The sequence below is a fragment of the Lepidothrix coronata genome, unplaced genomic scaffold, assembly GCF_001604755.1.
Source record: "Lepidothrix coronata isolate B3197 unplaced genomic scaffold, Lepidothrix_coronata-1.0 Scaffold314, whole genome shotgun sequence".
In the NCBI taxonomy this organism is placed as follows: domain Eukaryota; kingdom Metazoa; phylum Chordata; class Aves; order Passeriformes; family Pipridae; genus Lepidothrix; species Lepidothrix coronata.
Window position 1 is genome coordinate 380440 of NW_016690494.1, and position 19764 is coordinate 400203.

The following is a 19764-nucleotide window of genomic DNA, read 5'->3' on the forward strand; positions in this document are numbered from 1 at the left end:
TTTTCTGACATGATATTTAAGATTTTTTCTGACACAAATGATTCTGCGATACTGTGATTCTAAGCATACATATAGAACTTCCTGGGAAAGCCTTATCCAACAAAATTTCCATAGTGCTTTACTGTTCGTGATAATATATATTAGCAATAACTTAGACTTTTCATGAGGACTCTTGGTGGTCTAGTGGTTAGGATGCGGCGCTCTCACTGCCATGGCCTGGGTTTGATTCCCGGTCAGGGAACTCCTCTGGGCAGATGGAGCTCGTCAGCCCTGTAAGGCCATCCATCTAAGAGAAGGTCACTCTAAACAAACCTACGTCCTGAGGACCTCGCTGCCACCGTCCGAGCTCGCAGATGAACCTCAGGATTAAAGGGTGGGCTCAGTTCAGCGCACACTGGGTCTCACCTAAAAAATCCACTGCACAGGCTCGAAGGGTAATGACCTTTCCCAAATCTTCGTTCGTGAAGACTGGCCATGAATGAATTAGACTTTTCATAGAAAGAACACTTGCTAAAAAAATTAAGAGAATGTTTTCCTGCATTTCCCTTCAAAGGAGTAAAAAGGAAATATCTGTCTGTGTTTTAAAGCAGCATTGTCAGCTGGCAGTTTACACTCTTTTAAAGAAAGAAGGTAAGGTGTTGTATGACTTAAAAACAAGGCTGTTATAAGCAGTTTAACTTATATCAAGTCAAGCCAATATTCTGCTCCTTTATCTTCATTTTTAGCAATCAGTAGAACATAAAAATTTCTTTTACTTTCTGTTGATGTTTTCTAGTTTATAAATTTTATTTATGTGTTTGTTCTTAATTCTCTGTTCATACATTTCCTAGCACAGGGTGCTATGATCCAGCAATGAAGCTGCTTAGAGCAACCAGGGTAAGAAATAAAAACAAAGAATGTACTAGCTGCCTTGATCTCTGTGCTTAATTTTGTTCTCATAAGGAAGAAGGGGGAAAAAAAGGTTGGGGAAAAGCAGGGAAGGCTGTGTCTGCTCAAGAGAGCAGGACACTTAACCATGTGCCTGAGAGTGTTGTCCAAATGGTTCCTGAACTCTGGCAAGATTGGTGCCGTGACCACTTCCTTGGAGAGAAGTTAGACTGTCATCTCTTCTTTTTCTGAAGGTTTAGGGTCTCTCCCTTTCTCCCTTTTCTCTTTAATTTGTGGATTTAAGGCAACATGGGGAACCTTTGGAATCTTCCCACACATAAAACATCCTTGTAAATTCAATCTCTAAGTTCAGAAATTGAGTGGCAGTGAGAAGAGGACAAACACAAACTGTTTATTTTTCACTTCACTGGAGAATCAGGCTAAAAAGGGGAATGTCAAACAGGAGAAGTTAAACTCTTGCATTATTGCCCCCTTACCCCAAGCCTTCTTTTTTTTTTGTTTTCATTGAAATTCCAAACTAGTGGTTTGCCACTGAAAGTACTAGGCTGCATGCCATCATTTCTTTTTTTCCCTGTAACTAGACTGATGTTACAGGTCATGGCTTTCCCGGCAAAAAGAAGTAAAGAACTGGAAAAAATGAGCCCTGCATGAGGTAAGGTCCTGTAAAGGGCTAGGAGATGCTCAGCAGACTTAACAAGGCCACAGAGAGACAATCAGACTCGTTATTTTACACATCACTGAGAGACCTGATAAGCACAAATCAGTGTAGCTCTAAGTAAGTTTCTTTGTTGAGGCCCCTCTAATTGCATCCAATTTGACTTCCCATTTCAGACAGTTTTAATTTTCACATTAGGATGGTATTGCTATGCTTGTCATCCAATCACATTCATTTACATAACTCTCCTCATGTGCATATATTGGGAGGGAGAAAAATTAATTTAGAAAATCCCATCAGAAACTGGTTTTGTTCATTTGCTTCCCTAGGCTGCAAATTTTCACAATTCTCAGCTGCCTGTGCTGTGCTAGGCAGAGTCAAATTATGTCCCCCTCTCAACAGCAGTTAAGACAGGTTAAATAAAATCTACATAACTCTGCCTGGGGCTACTTTTGGAGAGGGATCAAAACACAAAGGTTATCAGTGTCTGGTATCTCTGTGTGCATGAAAACTAAGATGCATCAGGGGAGGGAGAGGGGCTGTGGAGGGGCTGGGGGCTGAGATCAAAGTTTGAATTTAAAGGTGTCCACATTCTCTGGGATGCTGGTCTTCCTTGTGACGTGTGTTGAATCTCATAAAAAAAAATGTCTTTCAGGCCCCTTGGAACAGAAAAATGTCACATCTTTCATTGACTGCCCCAGGAAAGGGCTTTAATGCAACCTTTTGGTTGTGAGCAGTCCTTGCCTGCCATTACAACTCATCTATAGGCACTGTGGATCTGCTTTTCCTGCTAAATCTCCAGAAATTAAAGAAAAGCTTTCTGGGTTATGGTGACCTATGGTGTTATTTCAGTGTTTCTGTAGCGAGTAGGATGGAGGTATCTGTGTAGTTTTCTAAGTCTGTGACAAATCATGATGCTTTAATTGACTCTGTGTTGTTCCAAACCAAGCTTCTAAAAATGTTTTAGTCATTAAGAGATTTAGTAGTTTGAACACTAATTACTCATGACCTCACAGATCCAGGCAGAGCTAAGAAATACCCAAATGAAGCACCTTGCCTGGCTGTAAGAGTGGGTTGGCATCAAAAGCTGAGTGATTTACCAAAATATTAGGATATGCAAAGGCGCAACCAGATTCATGTAGTTTCACTAGGCAAGCAGCTGCAACCAGCAGAGACCCAGTGTAAGTCTATTGATGGAAAAACCATTGTTTCAGTTATTAAAAGTTACCATTATGCACAATAATTGCAAAGCACCTCTATTGCAACTTCTCTTTTCTGGTTTTGTCCTGGTAGAGAGAAAACAGCACTATGATTTTATAAATGGTGGGGCTAGATGTACCATCAACAATTTAGTTATCAAATAATTTTAAATGCCTCTCAGCTCCTGAAAGGTGTTTGTATATTAAATGGCATACTGATTACATTCTGCAAGAAGGTATTCTGGATCCCTTTCCCCATCCACAACATGGGGGAGCCCAGTTCTAGTTCCATCTCTATCTGATGAACCATTCCGACGTCTTGAGGGATGGGGAAAGGGAACTCCAGCGACAGGGTTTTTCAGGCCCCGAGCCTGGAGGGGAGAGGTGCCCTCCCCTCCCCCCACGCACGTGGTCCCATGGCCAGCACAGAGACAGGACACCGGCGTGGAGAGGAGGCAAGAGAGAGTTTATTGCTGGGGATGTTACATTTATAGGGTTTAGGAGAATTCACAGAGTAACCAATTAGAAGTCTCAAGGGGCTTACAGAACACCCAGTCACAGGAAGAGGTTAACAAGGACCAATGGGAAACACCTCAGGACACCTTTCCCAGGACATTCCTGCATGGGAGATAACAGTTGTCGTGCGGGGTGTTGGGAAGAAGAAACACGTGTTTGCAAAGAGACCACAAAGAGCCATTTTAAGACATGTTTAAACAAGTTTCTCATCAGATCTAGTGCTACAGGTATAAAGGGTTCTTTATGAATTTTCTGTAGGTTGGGGCTGTACTGAAGGCAGTGGAATGCTCTGCGTTTGGGGTAAACTTACAACAAAAACTTAAAAAAGAAAAGAAAGAAATTGTGTAATGAGGTTTGTTTTGTCTGTTGATAGCTCTACTAATTAGAAAATAAAGACAGTATATGAAACCCACCAGTCAATCACCAACAGTAATGCAGAGCTAATGCATAGGGTTTTTTATGTAATCCTTTTTTTTCCTTTGGGTTCTTCAGGTCTCAGTAACCAAGGGAGGCCCTCCAAGAGTGAAGGGCCCTTTCACTTGTGGAGAGACCTATTTTACTAGGGGAGGTAGATTCCAGTGAATTGCTTCCCCGATTCCCAGATGGCCCATTCTTGGGATTTCCCAGGACAAGTGGTTCTGGCCCCTCTGCAGCTCTTCTGACCCCATCCCTGTGGATGGGCTCTACAAGAGATTGGACTTAGGAATGGGGAGAACAAGTGAAATTGATCCTTTCTTTGGAGTGTTGTCTTGAGGAGCTGATTGGCAAGAGCCAAAAATGAGGACTGTGGTATTTAAAAAAAACTTGATTTAGGGGCCAGAGAAATGTGGTGGATTATGAGCTGTGGCTGGAACAGGAAAGTCTAGATGTCATTTACACAACATATACTGTCTGTGGGCTTTGACACTTTGCAGTCTTATAAAAACTAGAAATGAACAAAAACTGTTAAACTTCTACATCTACCAATTCATGGACATATCAGACAATACCCCATTTCCAAACCACAGCTTTCACCACCATCAGTGAAAGCTTGGATTTAACACCACATTTAACAAAAACTATTAACGAGCTGAAGTGTATAGTCAAGATTTTGGTTAGTAACCCATAAAGTTGTAGACAAATTACTACAGATAACAGCAACTTCAGTCATCATTTTGAGTAATTTCAAAGTAATTGGACTGAGTATGATCCCTAGAGGTGTATCTATTCCTTCCCAGTATATATATATATACACATATAAAACCAAAATGATTTTGCCATTATTTCCAATGTGATTTTTCAGCATGACCTAAGGGACTTAGCAGTGTCTCATTAATAGTTTATAGGAAATTAGTACCTAATAAAGACCTTTGGGAGCTACCAGCTAAAAAACATTCATAGGAAAGAGAGCGTCATTAAAAGAGAAATTCCCTGAGCAAAATTTTTAATTTCACTGGGGAAGCATTTTCCTTGGTCAGATTGTTCTGAACTGAAACATTTTGTTGGGAGGTTGCTTTGGGATTTTTATTTTGTCTGTACCTTAAACTTTTCCTTTCAGTTATTTACATAATGCATCTCCCTTTTAAAGCACCTTGGACAGCTGTGGGGTGTACATGTGTCCCCTCCTTTTTTAAGTGGCAATGACTTTGTCCATCTTTGTGTCCACTTCTGCTACACCTCAAACACCTCCTGAGGTTGGCATGTAGTGCACCATGGGAGCCACCTGCTGACCCTGTGTCAAGGAAAAAAAGGGTTATTTGGGGAGCCTAACCCATGGGAGGGAATGAAGAGATAAAGTACCTGAACTATAATTCCTGTGTTCCTCAAAACATTGTACAACATTGGTGCAAATTTTGTGCTGCAAAACAAGAGTACAGATCTCAGTACTGATGATTTGAGTCTGCTTTTTGCTGAGTAAAAAGTGGTTAGATGGCTTTTCCTTGAAGATTTGGCTTTTACCCTGAGGCTGTAAATGTGCTGGAATTTCTGTCCCATGGAAAAGCATTACATTTACTCTTAAACCAGGGCCCTTGAAAATCTGCACCAACACATGCACATCTTCCCTTGCCCCTTATTTTAGTTTTCTTCAGCACATGCCAAAGTTTCTTTCTTTTCCTAAAGCCTGGGGTAGGTCCTCTGCTCTAATCCTCACTATCTCTAGACCCTGACCATCACTGCTCCACGGTCACCACAGCCTGTGACTTTTACCTCCCCAGCATCCCCTCCGAGCTGGACCAGTAGGTCCAGCTCTGCCTGTCCCTGCTTGGCCCCTTCAGAAACTGCACCATGAAGTCACTCCTGACACACTCCAAAAATCCCCTTATGGCTCATGCCCAGCCTCGTTTCCCTTCAGCTGATGTCAGAGAGGTTAAAGTCCCACAGGAGAAGCAGGATGGCCAGAGGCTAGTGGTCAGTAACAGCCCCCACAGCATCATCTGTCCCCTGCCCTCTTCTTCAGCTCTGCCTTAGCCTTGTACCACTAAAACCCTCACAGAAGTGACTAGCAGGAAGCAGCACATCTGTGTATGAAGAGAAGTCATTACTTTGCTCACATGCTCTTAGTGCTTTTGTGAAGACTGATGCTGTTTCCACCACAGCCTTTTTAGGGCTGCAGAGTGCTGCCTGTCCTTATAACTCACCAGAGACCAAAACACTCACACAGAAAATGTCCTGAGTTTGATGCAGCACACACCTCTGCTGCTCCTGATCCATCATAAGCCACCCAATATATAGGAGGCAAAAATTTAATTCTGATCTGACAAAAGGATTTTGAGTTTTCTCAGAGCCACACTCCACAGGGTTCATCAATTCTAACAGGGAGCCTCCCTGGCATAAGGCAGAGAGACCTATGCCATTTCTGGTGACAAGAAACAAGGATGACTGTAATTTCTGTTCAAATAATTATCTCAAAGACACTCCCCAGGCTGCATTGCCCCTTGAAGAACTGTTTATCAAAACAGAATTAAAAATAGAGAAAAATTATCATAATTAGTTAAATGCCAGTGTTTCCTACCAATTATTTGGCAAAGAAAAAGCTAATGAACTAATTGAACTATCTCAAATTATTATTATCAGCCACTATTGATAGTAATTCTCATTTATATAATTAAACTTCATTTTAAAATTTTGCAAGTTTGCTGTGAAGCAAGTCTGATGAAGGTGAAGCACAAAGGGAGAATATCAGGTCACTTCTTTAGATAGAGGGTTGTGATACGTTTTGTTGGGTGGTCCAGCGGATGTAATTAAAGTGTAACTGAACTGTTTCTTTTGGAAATACAAAGCAAAGACTAAGAACACAATATCAAGCTACAAGTGCTCCTCTGCTGCCACTGTCCTTCTCTCTTCAGTCTCTTCCGTGAGTCCAAGTACAACTTTCTTTTAGCAAAGCCCTGGATCTTCATATGGATTCCCTGGAACTCCAGCCCATAAAGGCTTTATCTCCGTGCTATAACCTTGCCTTACACGTTTGCTCAGGAGCTGGCATGCATTGCTTCCTGACCCCATGAATCTTTTGCTTCAGTGCCTAAGAATGTCAGTCTCTCTTCTCTATGTAGGGATCTATTTGGATATACAGTGAAGTGCTGACCCATAAAAACTGGTGTTCTGTGGCAGACAGTGACAGTAATTGAGTCATGAAGTTATGTCAGAAGGGATCTTTGGAGGTGGCTGGTAAAGCTGCCATGTCACAGCCAGGCCTACCCCCACCTGCCCATGATGGGGTTCCCACAGCTCATCTGATGGGAACCAGCCCAGGCCAGGCTCTTGCAGAGGAGACGTGTCCTCTCTGCCCTGCTGACATGTCCTCTTCTCCACACTGTGTCCCAGGGGAAGTCCAGTCCCCTCATCCTTCTCCTCACCCAGGCAACAGACTTTACCACGTGCCAATCTCTGACTCCCCACCAGACACTGTCTCCTCAGACACACTGTTTCCCAAATAATGACCACTAACACCAAGTCAGCACACCCTGACTGGCTGCTGGCCAGCCAGAACCCACTGTGAGACCCCATCTGTGAAGCAGCAAATACTGCAGAGCATTGCTCTGGAGCCCCAGGCACAGTGTTGGTAATGTCAGGAACCTAAAATAAAAATTTCTGTCTGCATTTTCTGTGTTGTTTTCTATATAGGCACAGTAAACAGAATGAATAGTCTGGCACACAAGTTCATCTCTGCAATTTCATACCTGGAGGTATATCAACTGTCTAACTACGTAATCCAGTTTCATAAAATACCCAAGAATTATGAAAGCCTGTAGTTGTGGAAACTGGTGTGAACAAGTCTAGGTAGATGAGGTTGGTCTGTCTGTATTAAGTATAGTTCTATGCAGCATTTCAATACCTTTCTCTTTTTTGTTGTCTATCACGAATAATCACAAAGTATTTCTATTTACATTCCCTAGGATCAAATATATTTCATGCTTAATTGGTTTTGATTTGCTTAGGAACTATTTGCAGGTTTTACTTAAAATCTTCTTTAATCAAAGTGAGCTTTCCTCTCAGATTAACAAATCTTGAATCATATCTGAACTCCTGAATTTTGGAAACATTGTGTGAGTAATTCTAATGAAAAATTTACATGTTTCCTTAGAAGCTATTTTAGACAGAAACAAGCTAATTAATAACAGAAGAAGGCACAAGGAAATCAGAAAACAAGCTAATAAGCATGTTTCAGTTTTTCCAGTTCAAAGGATTTGTGCCATGCATTTTGTTCATCTAGTGCCAAAACACAGCCCACGTTCTCTCACATGATAGACTTGCCAACCTCAAACAAACAAAACAACAAAGAAAAAACAAAACAAAGGCAAAACACCAAAATAAACCAAGACAAAAACCTTTGAACCATCATTGCATTAAATTCCAATTTCTTCAATCCAATGGCATTTATCCAGCTGCAGCTGTGGCTGGCACATTAGCAGGGCATTTGGTAACAGGTATTTTATTTCCTATCTGGCCTGATACAGAAGTGGCAATAGAAGAAAAATGGACCACTAATTCTATTAGAGGGAAGATCAAAAGGAGAAATTATTTCATAGATCATTTCAGGTTACTTTGGGAGTGACAAGAGTATTCTGAGTAGACTCAAAGAAATACTTTTGGGCAAACAACTGTATTTGTGGCTCAGGACAATCTCCCAACGGATTCCTGACAAATTCTTCTATGACTCTTAGCCACACAACTCTCTCCCTCTCCCAAGGCGAGGGAGTACACAGGCATGTGTACTCTCACAATAACAGGCCATTAGAAAGGCATCATATCCTTGAGAATATGGTGTCTAAGTTCAAGCCAAGAATGTGTCCAGAGAAAAAAGGTTTCAATTTTTTAAGCTTCAATACAAAGTTGAATCAAGGTCTACAATTACTGAAGACACGACTTGGTACCAGAACAAAAGAACAGGAATTCAAAGGCTTAAATTCCCTGTGAATCTCCCCCAGGGTCTGAGGAGCAAAGATCACTTTCCTGGGATGTCTGCCTCAGCAGCTCTTAACATTCTTTCCTTCCTTACAATAGTCACATCAATACTGAAGATTTTGTGTGCCAGGCAGAGTGGGATACATCTAGAAGGAATGTGGTCTTTTTGATTTGTAACAGTTCAGTGTTAATTCTTAAACCCAATCTGGGTGAAAAACAAGCCTCTCACTGTGTTGTTGGAGGAGGAAGAGGTTGCATTTGGCCCAGGCAGTATCCTTAAAGGACATCCAGCTGCAGAGCCACATCCTGCACATCAATCCTGAGGGTACCAGCCTCTGTAGGCTGAGAAAGGCATTGACAGAAGGACACAGATCTTTCGTGCCACAAAGGCTTCTACAAAATGAAGGGAATTAATGCACACCTCCTATTCAAGCTGTTCTTTTCTGCAGTTCTTCCATCTCTTAATATCTTAGACCTAAAGATGAAAATATCCACCCTTGTTCAGTTACATCAGTCAAAATGACTGTTCCTTTTGGTGCTCAGTGAGACATACAGGATTAATTAACGCTTCATTGCAACCCTGAAACCCCTTCAGACTGCTGCCAGCATTGAGCTGATGGAGAAAAATTTTCTTTAATAATTCCATCCAACTAACTACTGAAAGCAAAATGATGAATTGGTATCTCTACCTGACATTCTTTTGCAGCAGAGAACATTCTTATTTAATATACTTCCTTTCTTTAACCTGCACTACCAAATTTATAGTCGATTATTTATGGAAAAATATTAACCTCCAATGGATTTGTTTGGTTTTATTTTATTTTGTTTCCAAATCAGGCAGTACACTTATTTCCAAAATGCAGTAAATTTACTAGGATGTTATAGAAGCCTGAGGAAGACTGAGTTATTTTTAGAGACTGACACATCATTTGAACACAGGATGGAGTGTATTATTTTTAAGTATATACTATTGGGGTTCTGACTATGGATGTATTTTGAATTAGGACCTTAGATGGGGAGTGAATATCTATGTGGAAGATGATTAGGGCCTTCTCAGTTTTTCTGGGTTTTGTCATTTCACCCTAACTTTGCAGCCTTTGACCCATCCAAAAATAGCTTAAAGGTAGTGGCATTTTCAGGAAAAGAGACAAGCTCCCTCAGTGTGCTGGAGGTTACTGGTAGCTTGATTTTCCATAGGTATTTAAACACTGCCATTTGTCTGAATGATCATTGAAAGCTTCCCAGAAATCTCCTTGCTCAAGAAAGTCATCCAGATAGATATTAATGGGCTGAATAAATGCAATAACAGTACAGAACAAATTTAAAAAAAAAAAGAAAAAAAAAACAACACAAAAACCTGCCTGCATCCAAAACTCACAAGAACCTGGAACAATTTTACCACTTTCACTATTATCAACTCAAAAAAGATTTGTCAAATTAAACACTACCTCTAAATTGGTAGGAAGAGTTGCAAGACAGTGATAGTCTAGTCTACTGTAAAAAGAATTACAAATGATTGTTTGTTTTCAAAAGTTACTACTAATTATCTGTTTTATTAAAAAAAATGTTGTTGAAGCAAAGACTAAAATTCTATTCCATTTGCCTAATTTCTCAGGTGATAATTATCAAAAAGTGTTTATTTTAAGAATTCTGTATGTCCTGAACCCCCAAGGGCTACTCAAATGCATTGAAAATATGACTTTACCTTGGTCATTGTCTCACACATCTATGGTAAATACATAGTTATTGTGATGTAGTACAATTATGGCTACATAGCAATATATTACTAAAATTATTATTGCCATTGTTTTTAGTCTTGCTATTATTATATAATGAACTTAGTGTGAGTCTTTTCACAAAACTCCAAAGTTTTATGGAAAATGTCAGTTTGCTCACTCCAAACTGTTTCAGCTGAAACATACCCAACATTTGAACCTCTGGTGAGGCCAGGAGGTGGTTCTAAGGGATCAGTGCCTAAATTATGTCAGAACTCGAGACCCAGATTCCTTAGGGAGCTTGATGAAGCAGAGTACCCTGACCTGCAGAGCTGGAAGGGGCAGACATGGATGCAAGGCTGTTTCTTGGGATCTCCCAGAAGGCTCAGCACCTGCAGGGTTGAGAAGAGCATCATCACTGAGCGACTGTGAAACATTCTTTGTTCCCCTAAATACCATGGCACAGTGTTTCTTCTCTCCCATGTTCCTTCCACTCATGGAGATGGGTAGGGGGAGAGAAATCTGCTTTCAACTGAAATTATCTGTAAATTCCTGACAATATTCAGCTTTGGATGTAAATATAATAAAAATCTAAAGCTTTCACAGAATATTCTGAGTTGGAAGAACCCACAAAGATCATAGAGTCCAACTCCTAAGTGAATGGCCCATATGGGGATTGAAACCATGACCTTGGCATTACTAGCACCATCTTTATGGATAGAATGAATTTTATTAATGGAAAATTTCATAAAAATAAGCAATATCACTAAGGAAGCTGCATGAGAATGGAATAATTTTATATATATCCAAATTTTGGAAAGATCCTAAAAACATGTTTTTGAACACAGTCCACTGGAAGGAAAATTTAGCAGGAAAAGTAAATGTCTTGGTTATTAGAACCTGAAAAAACTCCATTATTTCCTAAGGACATCAGTCAAAATATTCAGATTTTATTACATTCATAAGCAATGCATACAGTTGACCAGTTCTAAAAAAGAGTAATATTTGAAGTTTTTATCATTCATACTTGATTTACTATACAAGATTAGTTCTATTTTATGGTTCTTTTGTACACAACACCCTTCCATGAACAAGATTAGAAGGTAACATATTTTGATTATGGAGGCATTGGAGAAAAAAGGATAATTCTTTCCCTGGGAAGTTATAGTATATATGTTTATTGAAACTTCTGAGCAGGCACAGTCATCCTCTGAAAAAAAGTAAGGGCATTCCAAGAAAACCCCATATAATTTTATTTTTTATTTAATTTATGTAAATGCAAGTCACAAAACAAGCAGGGACTGCTGGAGAAGGAAAACTTCACAGTCCACCTTGGAAGATCCTTGCCTCAATTTTCTCCATGTTCTGGGTATCCTACACAAACCTCCACCATCATGGACAAAGGAATTATTTGCTTGCCTCCTTCCGGAGGCCTGTGGGTAGAAACAGTGCTCGGAGAAGATTTCGAACTCTGTAACTGATCAGGTGAAGAGTGCAACTGACTGACTTCCCACAATGATAAAAAACCACAATAGTGTGTCTTTAATAATTAAACCTACACTGAGAAACCATAAGTTGCTGTCACCATTTAACGATTTTTCATCAGTGAAAGCAAGGTTTGAACTTAGCAATTTGTCTTTTCTGCCTTTTCAGATTCCATCAAAAAAGTTTCTCAGTGTTTAACTTTAAGTAATGCAGCAGTGAAGTGGAATCATATATAATGATCATTAAATTTAGAGTGATTTATAACCTGAGCTGAAAATTAAATAAAATTCCTCCATATTTAACATTCACTGTTACCAGTTTAACTTTTTGCATAAGCTAATTCTTGCTCCCAATAGATCGAATTGAATTCTGTTTTCCACTTTATTGACCTTTTAAAATACCCATCATGATTAGTAATCAGAGGAGGTTCTTTTTTTTCATGAGACTGAGACTGTGCCCACACTAATTTACTATGATTCTAGAAAGAGACCTTGTTAGTTCATTTCCCAAATGCAAGCTTTAGTGTTATATTTATAACAAACCCAAACTAATGTCTTCATAGGATTCACAAGTAAATAATCTATTTCATAATTTATCTTTATTTGTATTCTATTACTGGATGCCACTGGTGTTACGACGCTATGAAGAACGGAGATGTGTATTTTCTACATCTGAGCAGCATCAGTAACTGCAATGACAGTAGTCACTGAGTTAGAAGCTGTCCACGTGCTACAGCCTGGTTAAAGACATCCTAAGAAGGCACATGGATGGATTGCTGCCAGACAGATTACCTTTGACTCTTATCCTGTCATATGAAGCATACATAAAAAATCATGGATGGACATATTTGACCTCTTTTTATCATAGCTCAGTGCTGTACGGCAACATTTAAACTGAAAGGATTCTCTTTCTGTATCTGAGGAGCCATCTCAGAACGTTTTGACCTCCAGTCATTACTTTATGTCCCTTTGACCTATATTCATTACTTTATATCCCATTTAAGATTTTAACCATCAATTTACTCAGGGCTTCAAGACTTCAGCCAGTCTGTGTCAGAGGTCAGGCTGACATCTAATTTGGGATAGATTACTCCACATCTTTTTCTTTATGGTGTTTGCTTTTTTTTCCTTTCCTTTTTATCTCTGAAGCACAGGATCCTGGACACCAATAGAAAGACTTAGTTGATGAATATTTGATGTATGTCAGCATGTTTATACCCAAGAAAGGATTCTGATTTCCCTTGTGCTCTTTTCCCTCTAGCATGTTTAAAGTAACAGACACAGGTTCTTTTCTATTGTTTTTTTTTCCCCTTCCTACCAATCTACATGTTTAAAAATAGTTTGCATCAAGCTCATAAAAAAAAATGAGGCAACCCATCTCAAGACCCAGTCAATAGTCTAATTCCTTCTTATTTTAGAACAGAGTTTTATAGTTACAAAGACAAATTATTGTAGGAAGTATTCTTTTCTCATTTAACAGTAATGAATAGATTTTACATAGAGGAAAAAGCATAAATTTTGCAATTAACAGTTGGATCTTCTTTTTTAGGATGACATCTCCACCTACAAGAGATGTAGAACAAGAACAGCAATGCCAAAAAATAACTAAGACATCCCTTCCTAAGGCATTCAGTTATTTGAATGTCTCTGTCATTTTCTAAAGGATTTTTTAAAGGTTTCTATGTTCAGAGTAATTTGGAAGCCTTCAGTATACAGGCTTGGTGTGTTGTAGAGATTTAGCAGGAAAGACTGACACCTCTTCTTGTTTCAATTTTTCTCATTTCTGGACTGTAAGCATGTTTACCTCTGGACTACTGACCTTGTTACTTTGACTCATTTTTCTCCAGTACTGCCTGTCAGCTGGAACCTGCAGGACCAGCAGAAAGGCAGCACCATGAGCTGGCAGTGCTTCGACTGAGGCAAAAGCAGCCACACTGATCCCACCAGCATTTGAATGCAGCGGGTGACTTTTGCCACTCCAAGTAGTCGCCTGTGCACAGAGTGTCCAGGAGGTATGAGTCCTGATCACTCAGCAGCTGGTCACCACACCAGTGGAGAAAGTATGTCTTCCCCAGCAGCTGCCCCCTCAAGCATGAGCACTCTAGCACCATGTGAGGGGAAAAGGGCAAAAGACATGAGGCAGAAAGGGTGAGAAATGTGAGGGGAGAAAAAGGCAGGAAATGTGAGTGATAAAAGAGAGGGAAACATTAGGGGAAATTAAAACTAAAAAAACCTTGTAGAGCCCTAGTAGGAAAGTTTCCCAATTTTTATTGTTTCCATTTTTCTGATTTCTGGACTGCAAGCATGTTTACTTTACATGGACTATTGATCTTGTTTCTTCAACTCATTTTTCTTCAAGACTGCCACCAGCCTGTGGTGCATCAGTCCGCTTCACATTCCTCCTCTTTTCCAAACTATCCTGAAAATAGCCAACATCATCCTCACAACCTACAAGTGTCTATTAGACAAGTCCCCACCACCTAAAAGGAAGTACCTACCAGGTGTGCTAAAGCATTACATGAATGACAAGTATCATGAACCCAGAATAAGCCCTTCCTTACACACTTTTAAAAGACACATTGAAGAGCTCTTTTGATTCCTCTAGGTAGCACATCAGATGTATGTTTATAGTCTAGGTAGCTTTAGCCATGTCTCCTTCAGAATCAGAGTCATTTAGGTTGGAAAAGCTCACTAAGATCCTTGAGTCCAACCATTAACCCAACACTGCCAAGCCCACTGCTAAACCATGTCCCTTAGTGCCACATCTCCAGGGCTTTCAATTGCTCCAGAGATGGTGATGCCACAACTGCCCTGGGAAGCCTGTGCCAATCCTTTTGGTGTAAAAATGTTCCCTAATAGACAACCTAAACCTTACCTGTCACGGTTTGAGGCCATTTCCTCTTGTCCAATTGCTTCCAGATGTTTATCCTCCCTCCATGAGGTCTGGACTAAGATTGTTTTGGTGTACTAGCTTAGAATTCAACCATGTTGCTGGTTGTGAAACTAGTGTGGCCTATGGATTCAGTACTGCAGTCAACACCATTCTTCTTGAGTCAGCTTTTGGGAACTATTAATAGGAATATCTTTTCTTCTCAGAGAGGCAAACAATGGAGAAGACATCTTCCTACATCTTTCTTACTTTCTTCCTTTCTTCCTTCCTTCCTTCCTGGAATATCTTTAATAATCTTTTAGATCTCTTACAACCCAAACAACTCTAAGGTTCTGTGGTTCTATTCTTCTGCTCTTCTATTCTCCTACTCCTCTATGGTACTATGCTTCTACTCTTCTACATTTCTATGCTTCTATTTTTCTATGTTCCTATGGTCCTACAGTTCTATTCTTCTCTACCTCTACACTTCTAACTTCTCCTATTCTATTCCCCTACGCTTTTATTCTCTGACACTTCTATGTTCTAGTCTTCTACTCTCCTTTGGTCCCACAGTTCTATTCTTCTCTGCTCCTATGCTTGTATTCTTCTATACTTCTGTCCTCCAACATGTCTATGCTTTGCAGTTCAGCTGGGCAGGCAGAGATTGCCCGAGCTCTGATTGTGCTGAGCTCCTCTTGAACCATGTCATCACCCGCTTGGGTGACAGGGAAGGGTGTCCACAGCTCTAAGGTGGAAATTGTCCTGGTGGGTGGTCTTCGCTGTGAGTCTGACAGGTGGCTGCTCTCCAGCCCCACCGTCTACTGGCAACACTGGCTGCTGCCTACTCAAGGCTCACGTAGGCACCTGAGCTGCCCTGCTGCACTGCAAACACCATCTCCGTGGTGATCTGCCTCCCTGGGGTGCCTGTCAGCTGGAACCTGCAGGACCTGCAGGAGGGCAGCACCGTGAGCTGACAGTGCCGTGACTGAGGCAAAAGCAGCCAGGCTGATGTCACCAACATTTGGACCCAGCAGACAACTTTCTTCACATCCAGGTAGTTGCCTGTGCACAGAGTGTCCAGGAGGTACGAGTCCTGATCACTCAGCAGATGGTCACCAGACCGGTGGAGAAAGCACCACGTCTTCCCCAGCAGCTGCTCCCTCGAGCACATGCACTCCAGCACCACGCGAATGCAGGAGCAACTTGCTGGCAGCTGCTCTTTGGGGCCCAGGCTGAATGAGTGCCCGCAGGGTGGTCGCAGGATCACAAGCAGGCGGTAGTTGATGCTGTTCTCGTGGATGCTCCAGGCTTCAGAGGTGCTGGTCCCAGTGGCTGGGTGCAATTCTGGCATGAAGTTCCTCTTGGAAAACATTCGGCATATGCCAAGGAGGTCACCCACCAGCTCCTTCAGTTGTTTACTTGTGCTGGACAAGTTTTGCTATGGAATCACCAAATAGTTGCATTAGAATGGGACCTTTAAAGGCCATCGAGTCTGACCCCCTGCCTTCCTGCGGTGAGCAGGGACATTCTCAATTAGATCAGGTTGCTGACAGCCCTGTTCAGCCTTACCTTGAATGCGTCCATTGGTGATGGGACTGGCACAGCCAAAGAGCTAACACTGCTGCGTGGACCCTTTAGCTTCTCCTGCTCATTGGCCTTGTCCTTGGTGCTAGAGCTCTGCCACTCATCACCTTTACCCTTGCACCTGGAGCTCACCTGCTCCTTGGCCTTCTTGTTGCTTCTGGAGCTCTCCTGCTCATCGCCTTTCTCCTTGCAGATGGAGCTCTCCTGCTCCTTGGTCTTTTTCTCACTGTGGGAGCTCACTTTCTTGTTGACCTCCTTGCTTCTGGAGCTCTCCTTCTTGTCACCTTTGTCCTTGCTGCTGGAACTCTCCTGCTCCCTGCAGCTGGCAGAGGCACGCTTCCTTCTCCTGGCCAGCCAGCAGCCCCCAGTGAGCAGGACCAGGGCTGCTGCTGCAGGGCTCCAAAACAGCCAATGCTGCTGCGGGGCAGAAAGGAGCGGGTCTTCCACCATGTCTGTGCTCCCTTCCTCAATCTCCTGCAGCAGCCGAGTCATCTGCTGATGTAGGTAATTCTCCCGTTCCAGCATCTGTTTGGCCATGTCTGCATCCATCTGGTAGTCCAGCTTCGACCCAGGATGGGTGGCCAACAGAGCCAGAATGAGGACCAGTGTTGGAGACATGGCCTACTGGGAAGAAAGGGGGTGAGCAGGTCTCGGTGGGGAGAACAGGGGGCTGGGGGCACCTGTCCCACCCAGAAAGATTCTCTGGACACCTGGCACCACTGAGAGCCCTGAGCCCTCTTCTCCCAGCCCCAAAGGGAGAACTATGCCGTGCTCTGGGGGTCCCAACTCTCGCTCTGGGTTAGAGAGCCCCTGGGTATCTGCCCCAACCCCCATCCAGCCCAGCATTCCCCTTACATGGGCACTCAGTGGTCCCCTTAGTCCAACTGTGTTGGGGCTGGGGCTGCCTCGTGATGCCCCTGGCCACAGCTCCCATCGTGACCCAGCCTCTGTGATGTCACAGCCCCCACAGCCACATCTCCCAGCCCTCAAGCCCCAGCCTTTGTCCCCACCGCCAGGCTCAGCGGGTTCTGGGCATCCTCACCCCCAAGTGCAAACCCAGTCTCAGGAGCTACTCGGGACTCTCTTGACCAAGCAGGCAGACCCTGAGCGGAACCATAACTGAGTGGAACTTGGGGACTGTGGGTGGATCTGCCTGTGCTGATTACTCTTGACTACCCTTTAGGTGAACCTAAACCTCACCTGACACAACTTGAGGCCATTTTCTCTCATCCTACTTCTTACTTCTAGGAAGAGATCGATCCTCACCTGGCTACAACCTCTTTTCAGAGAGTTGTACAATTTAGCTGGGGCATTCAGCAGCAAACAGAAAGGCAAATCAACACCTTCTGAGTGTCACATATCTCTTTACAGGGCCCCATTGCTCATTGGTGCAATGTCACTACCATGTTCCTGGGGAGAACAGCACATACGCTTGGCACATTTAGATTCAAAATTGCTGAGGGGCATTCTTGGCAGCACATGGAATTCTGTGCTTGACACTCAGATGGTCTCAGTCTTTGGACAGTCCTCACTTGACCTGAGTTAGTGCACAGGAATCGTACGTTCACCTTCCCTAAAAACCTCCCCCTGACTAGGACTTATTTATAGGGACAAGTTTCTTAGGACTCAGAATGATCTTATTTCAGAAAGAAATTAAAAAAGAAAAAAGAAAAAAGAAAAAAATTAAGTTAAATAAAGGAACCATCCTGTAGAATCAAATTTCAAAAACCTAAAACTTGAAATGTCGGTTTCCAGGGTGTACATTTCTACTGCCGTGGACAAATAATAATAGCCTCAAGCCAACCTTGAGACACTTAACAATGTGGTACATCCGCCAGCCAGTCCTCTGTACATCCTAAGTCTACTTCAGTAATTCCTAAGAAAACTGAGAATAAAGCACTTGAATTTTAATCCCATTTCTCAGCACGTTTGATATTCTCGATTCCAATTCAGTTTTTGAATTAAGTAACACACTTGAATTTAATTCAGCTTAATATCATTCCTTGATGCCATATTGGATAGATGCCGGTCTAGGTCTTGACCTTCAACAGTGTGAGAAAATACTCACTACTTGATGAATTTGAGAAGGGACAAAATCACCAAAGCAAAACTTTTTTATTAAACTAGTTAGCTGTTTTGGGTGTCTCTCTCCAGGGAGACACACCACTCACCAAAATTGGCAACCTTTTATCCTTCTTCCGGCAGGGGTTGGTCCCTGTCCTCTTTCCCATTGGCTGGGTACTCAGGGACTTACACTGTCTCCAGACTGCCTGCTTTTGCCCTAAGTCTCCCTCCCCCATTCCCCCCTCATCTTCTTCCTTTTTTGGCAAATCTTTAGCATAGCCTTTCCTATTGGTTCTTAACAAATCTGTGCAGGTACAAGGAACAGTATGAACAACATCTGAACAATGAGCAGCTATAAACAAGAAACAAGGGTTAGCCTCACCCCCCATAGTCACTCTGGCTTCAGTAAAACATTGCTTTATTTCTCAGAACAGGAACTCCATGGTACCTGCTCCAGCTCATCACCTCCAATTTTTCTTTGCCCTGTTTATGCCCATCTCAAAGCTGAATCAAGAATGGATGTGAACTGGAGACCCTCTTTCTGATACTCCTGCTCTATATCACATATCAGTGATATATATATATGCTTTATATCATATCTATATATAGATATCGTATCTATCTAGAGATGATAGATGGATGATTGATAAGTAGATAGATAGATGAAAGAGAGAGAGAGAGAGAGAGAGAGAGAGAGAGAGAGAGAGATCACGGGAGAAACTCTTCTTACTTACAGAAATTAATGAAATCATATCCACACAGGCAGAAATATTAGAAGTCACAGATGTAAATACTGTAAAATACAATTTGGCAGAATGACTCAAAATGCTTGAGGGCACATTTCTGATGGTTGACCATAGAGTTACTTCAAGAAAGTAGTTCTGAGCCTCCACATGGGTCTGGGAAGAGACATGTATGGGTAACATGTGGGAGCAGAGCTTGGTCCAAATCCTGCTCTGAGTTCAGAGACCTTCAACACACAAACAAGAAAGCAAAGTAATTTCAAGTTCCCATAGTAGCATAGGTAAAAATCAGTGACCTGTGGATATAGAGGACAAAAGCAGCTGAGAAATTATACTTTTGAGATTATAACATGCAATGAAAAGTAAAAAATACATAGCCTATTTAAAGAGTATTTGACAATCAGTCTTCAAATGTGGTAGTTTGGGAGTTGAGTTTTGAGAACATCACTAGATGCTTGAACGTGAATTTCCTCCCTTTAATCTCTAAGTAACTGCAAACTCCTTTCTACAATTAGTTCAGGCCTTTTTAAAAAGGTAATGAGAATCGATAAGTTTCCTTATAGAACTTACAGATTTTTTCTTGAATTAGGGCAGTTCAGAGCAGTTGTTCAATAACAAATATCCCAATCTATTCTCACTGGTAACAAAGAAAACAATTCTCA

General features: G+C 41.8%; 1 protein-coding gene across 6 annotated transcripts; it reads right to left on the reverse strand.

Annotated features, from left to right (window-relative positions):
* Positions 1-4951: 4951 nt before the first annotated feature.
* On the reverse strand, positions 4952-17227 carry LOC108508782 (inositol 1,4,5-trisphosphate receptor-interacting protein-like 1). Of its 6 annotated transcripts, XM_017837875.1 has the most exons (5): positions 17151-17223; positions 16281-16916; positions 14718-16149; positions 10683-10750; positions 4952-4969 (listed from the first exon to the last, which is right to left on the reverse strand). In XM_017837875.1, exons 2-3 carry the CDS (start codon positions 16911-16913, stop codon positions 15553-15555), a joined length of 1230 nt encoding a protein of 409 aa, XP_017693364.1. In that variant the 5' UTR covers positions 16914-16916; positions 17151-17223; the 3' UTR covers positions 4952-4969; positions 10683-10750; positions 14718-15552. The 6 variants fall into 6 exon arrangements, with proteins under 6 accessions (XP_017693364.1, XP_017693365.1, XP_017693363.1 ...); XM_017837876.1 differs by lacking the exons at positions 4952-4969; positions 10683-10750 and adding an exon at positions 11686-11791; XM_017837874.1 differs by lacking the exons at positions 4952-4969; positions 10683-10750 and adding an exon at positions 14126-14261 and having other exon boundaries at positions 16281-16919; positions 17151-17227.
* Between the last annotated feature and the right edge of the window lie 2537 nt (positions 17228-19764).

Coding starts and splice junctions, on each gene's coding strand:
- LOC108508782 (XM_017837875.1), bottom strand. CDS start 16,913: ATGTCTCCAACACTGGTCCTCATTCTGGCTCTGTTGGCCACCCATCCT. Junction 16,150..16,280: donor CACCAATGGACGCATTCAAG/GTAAGGCTGAAC, acceptor GTGATTCCATAG/CAAAACTTGTCCAGCACAAG.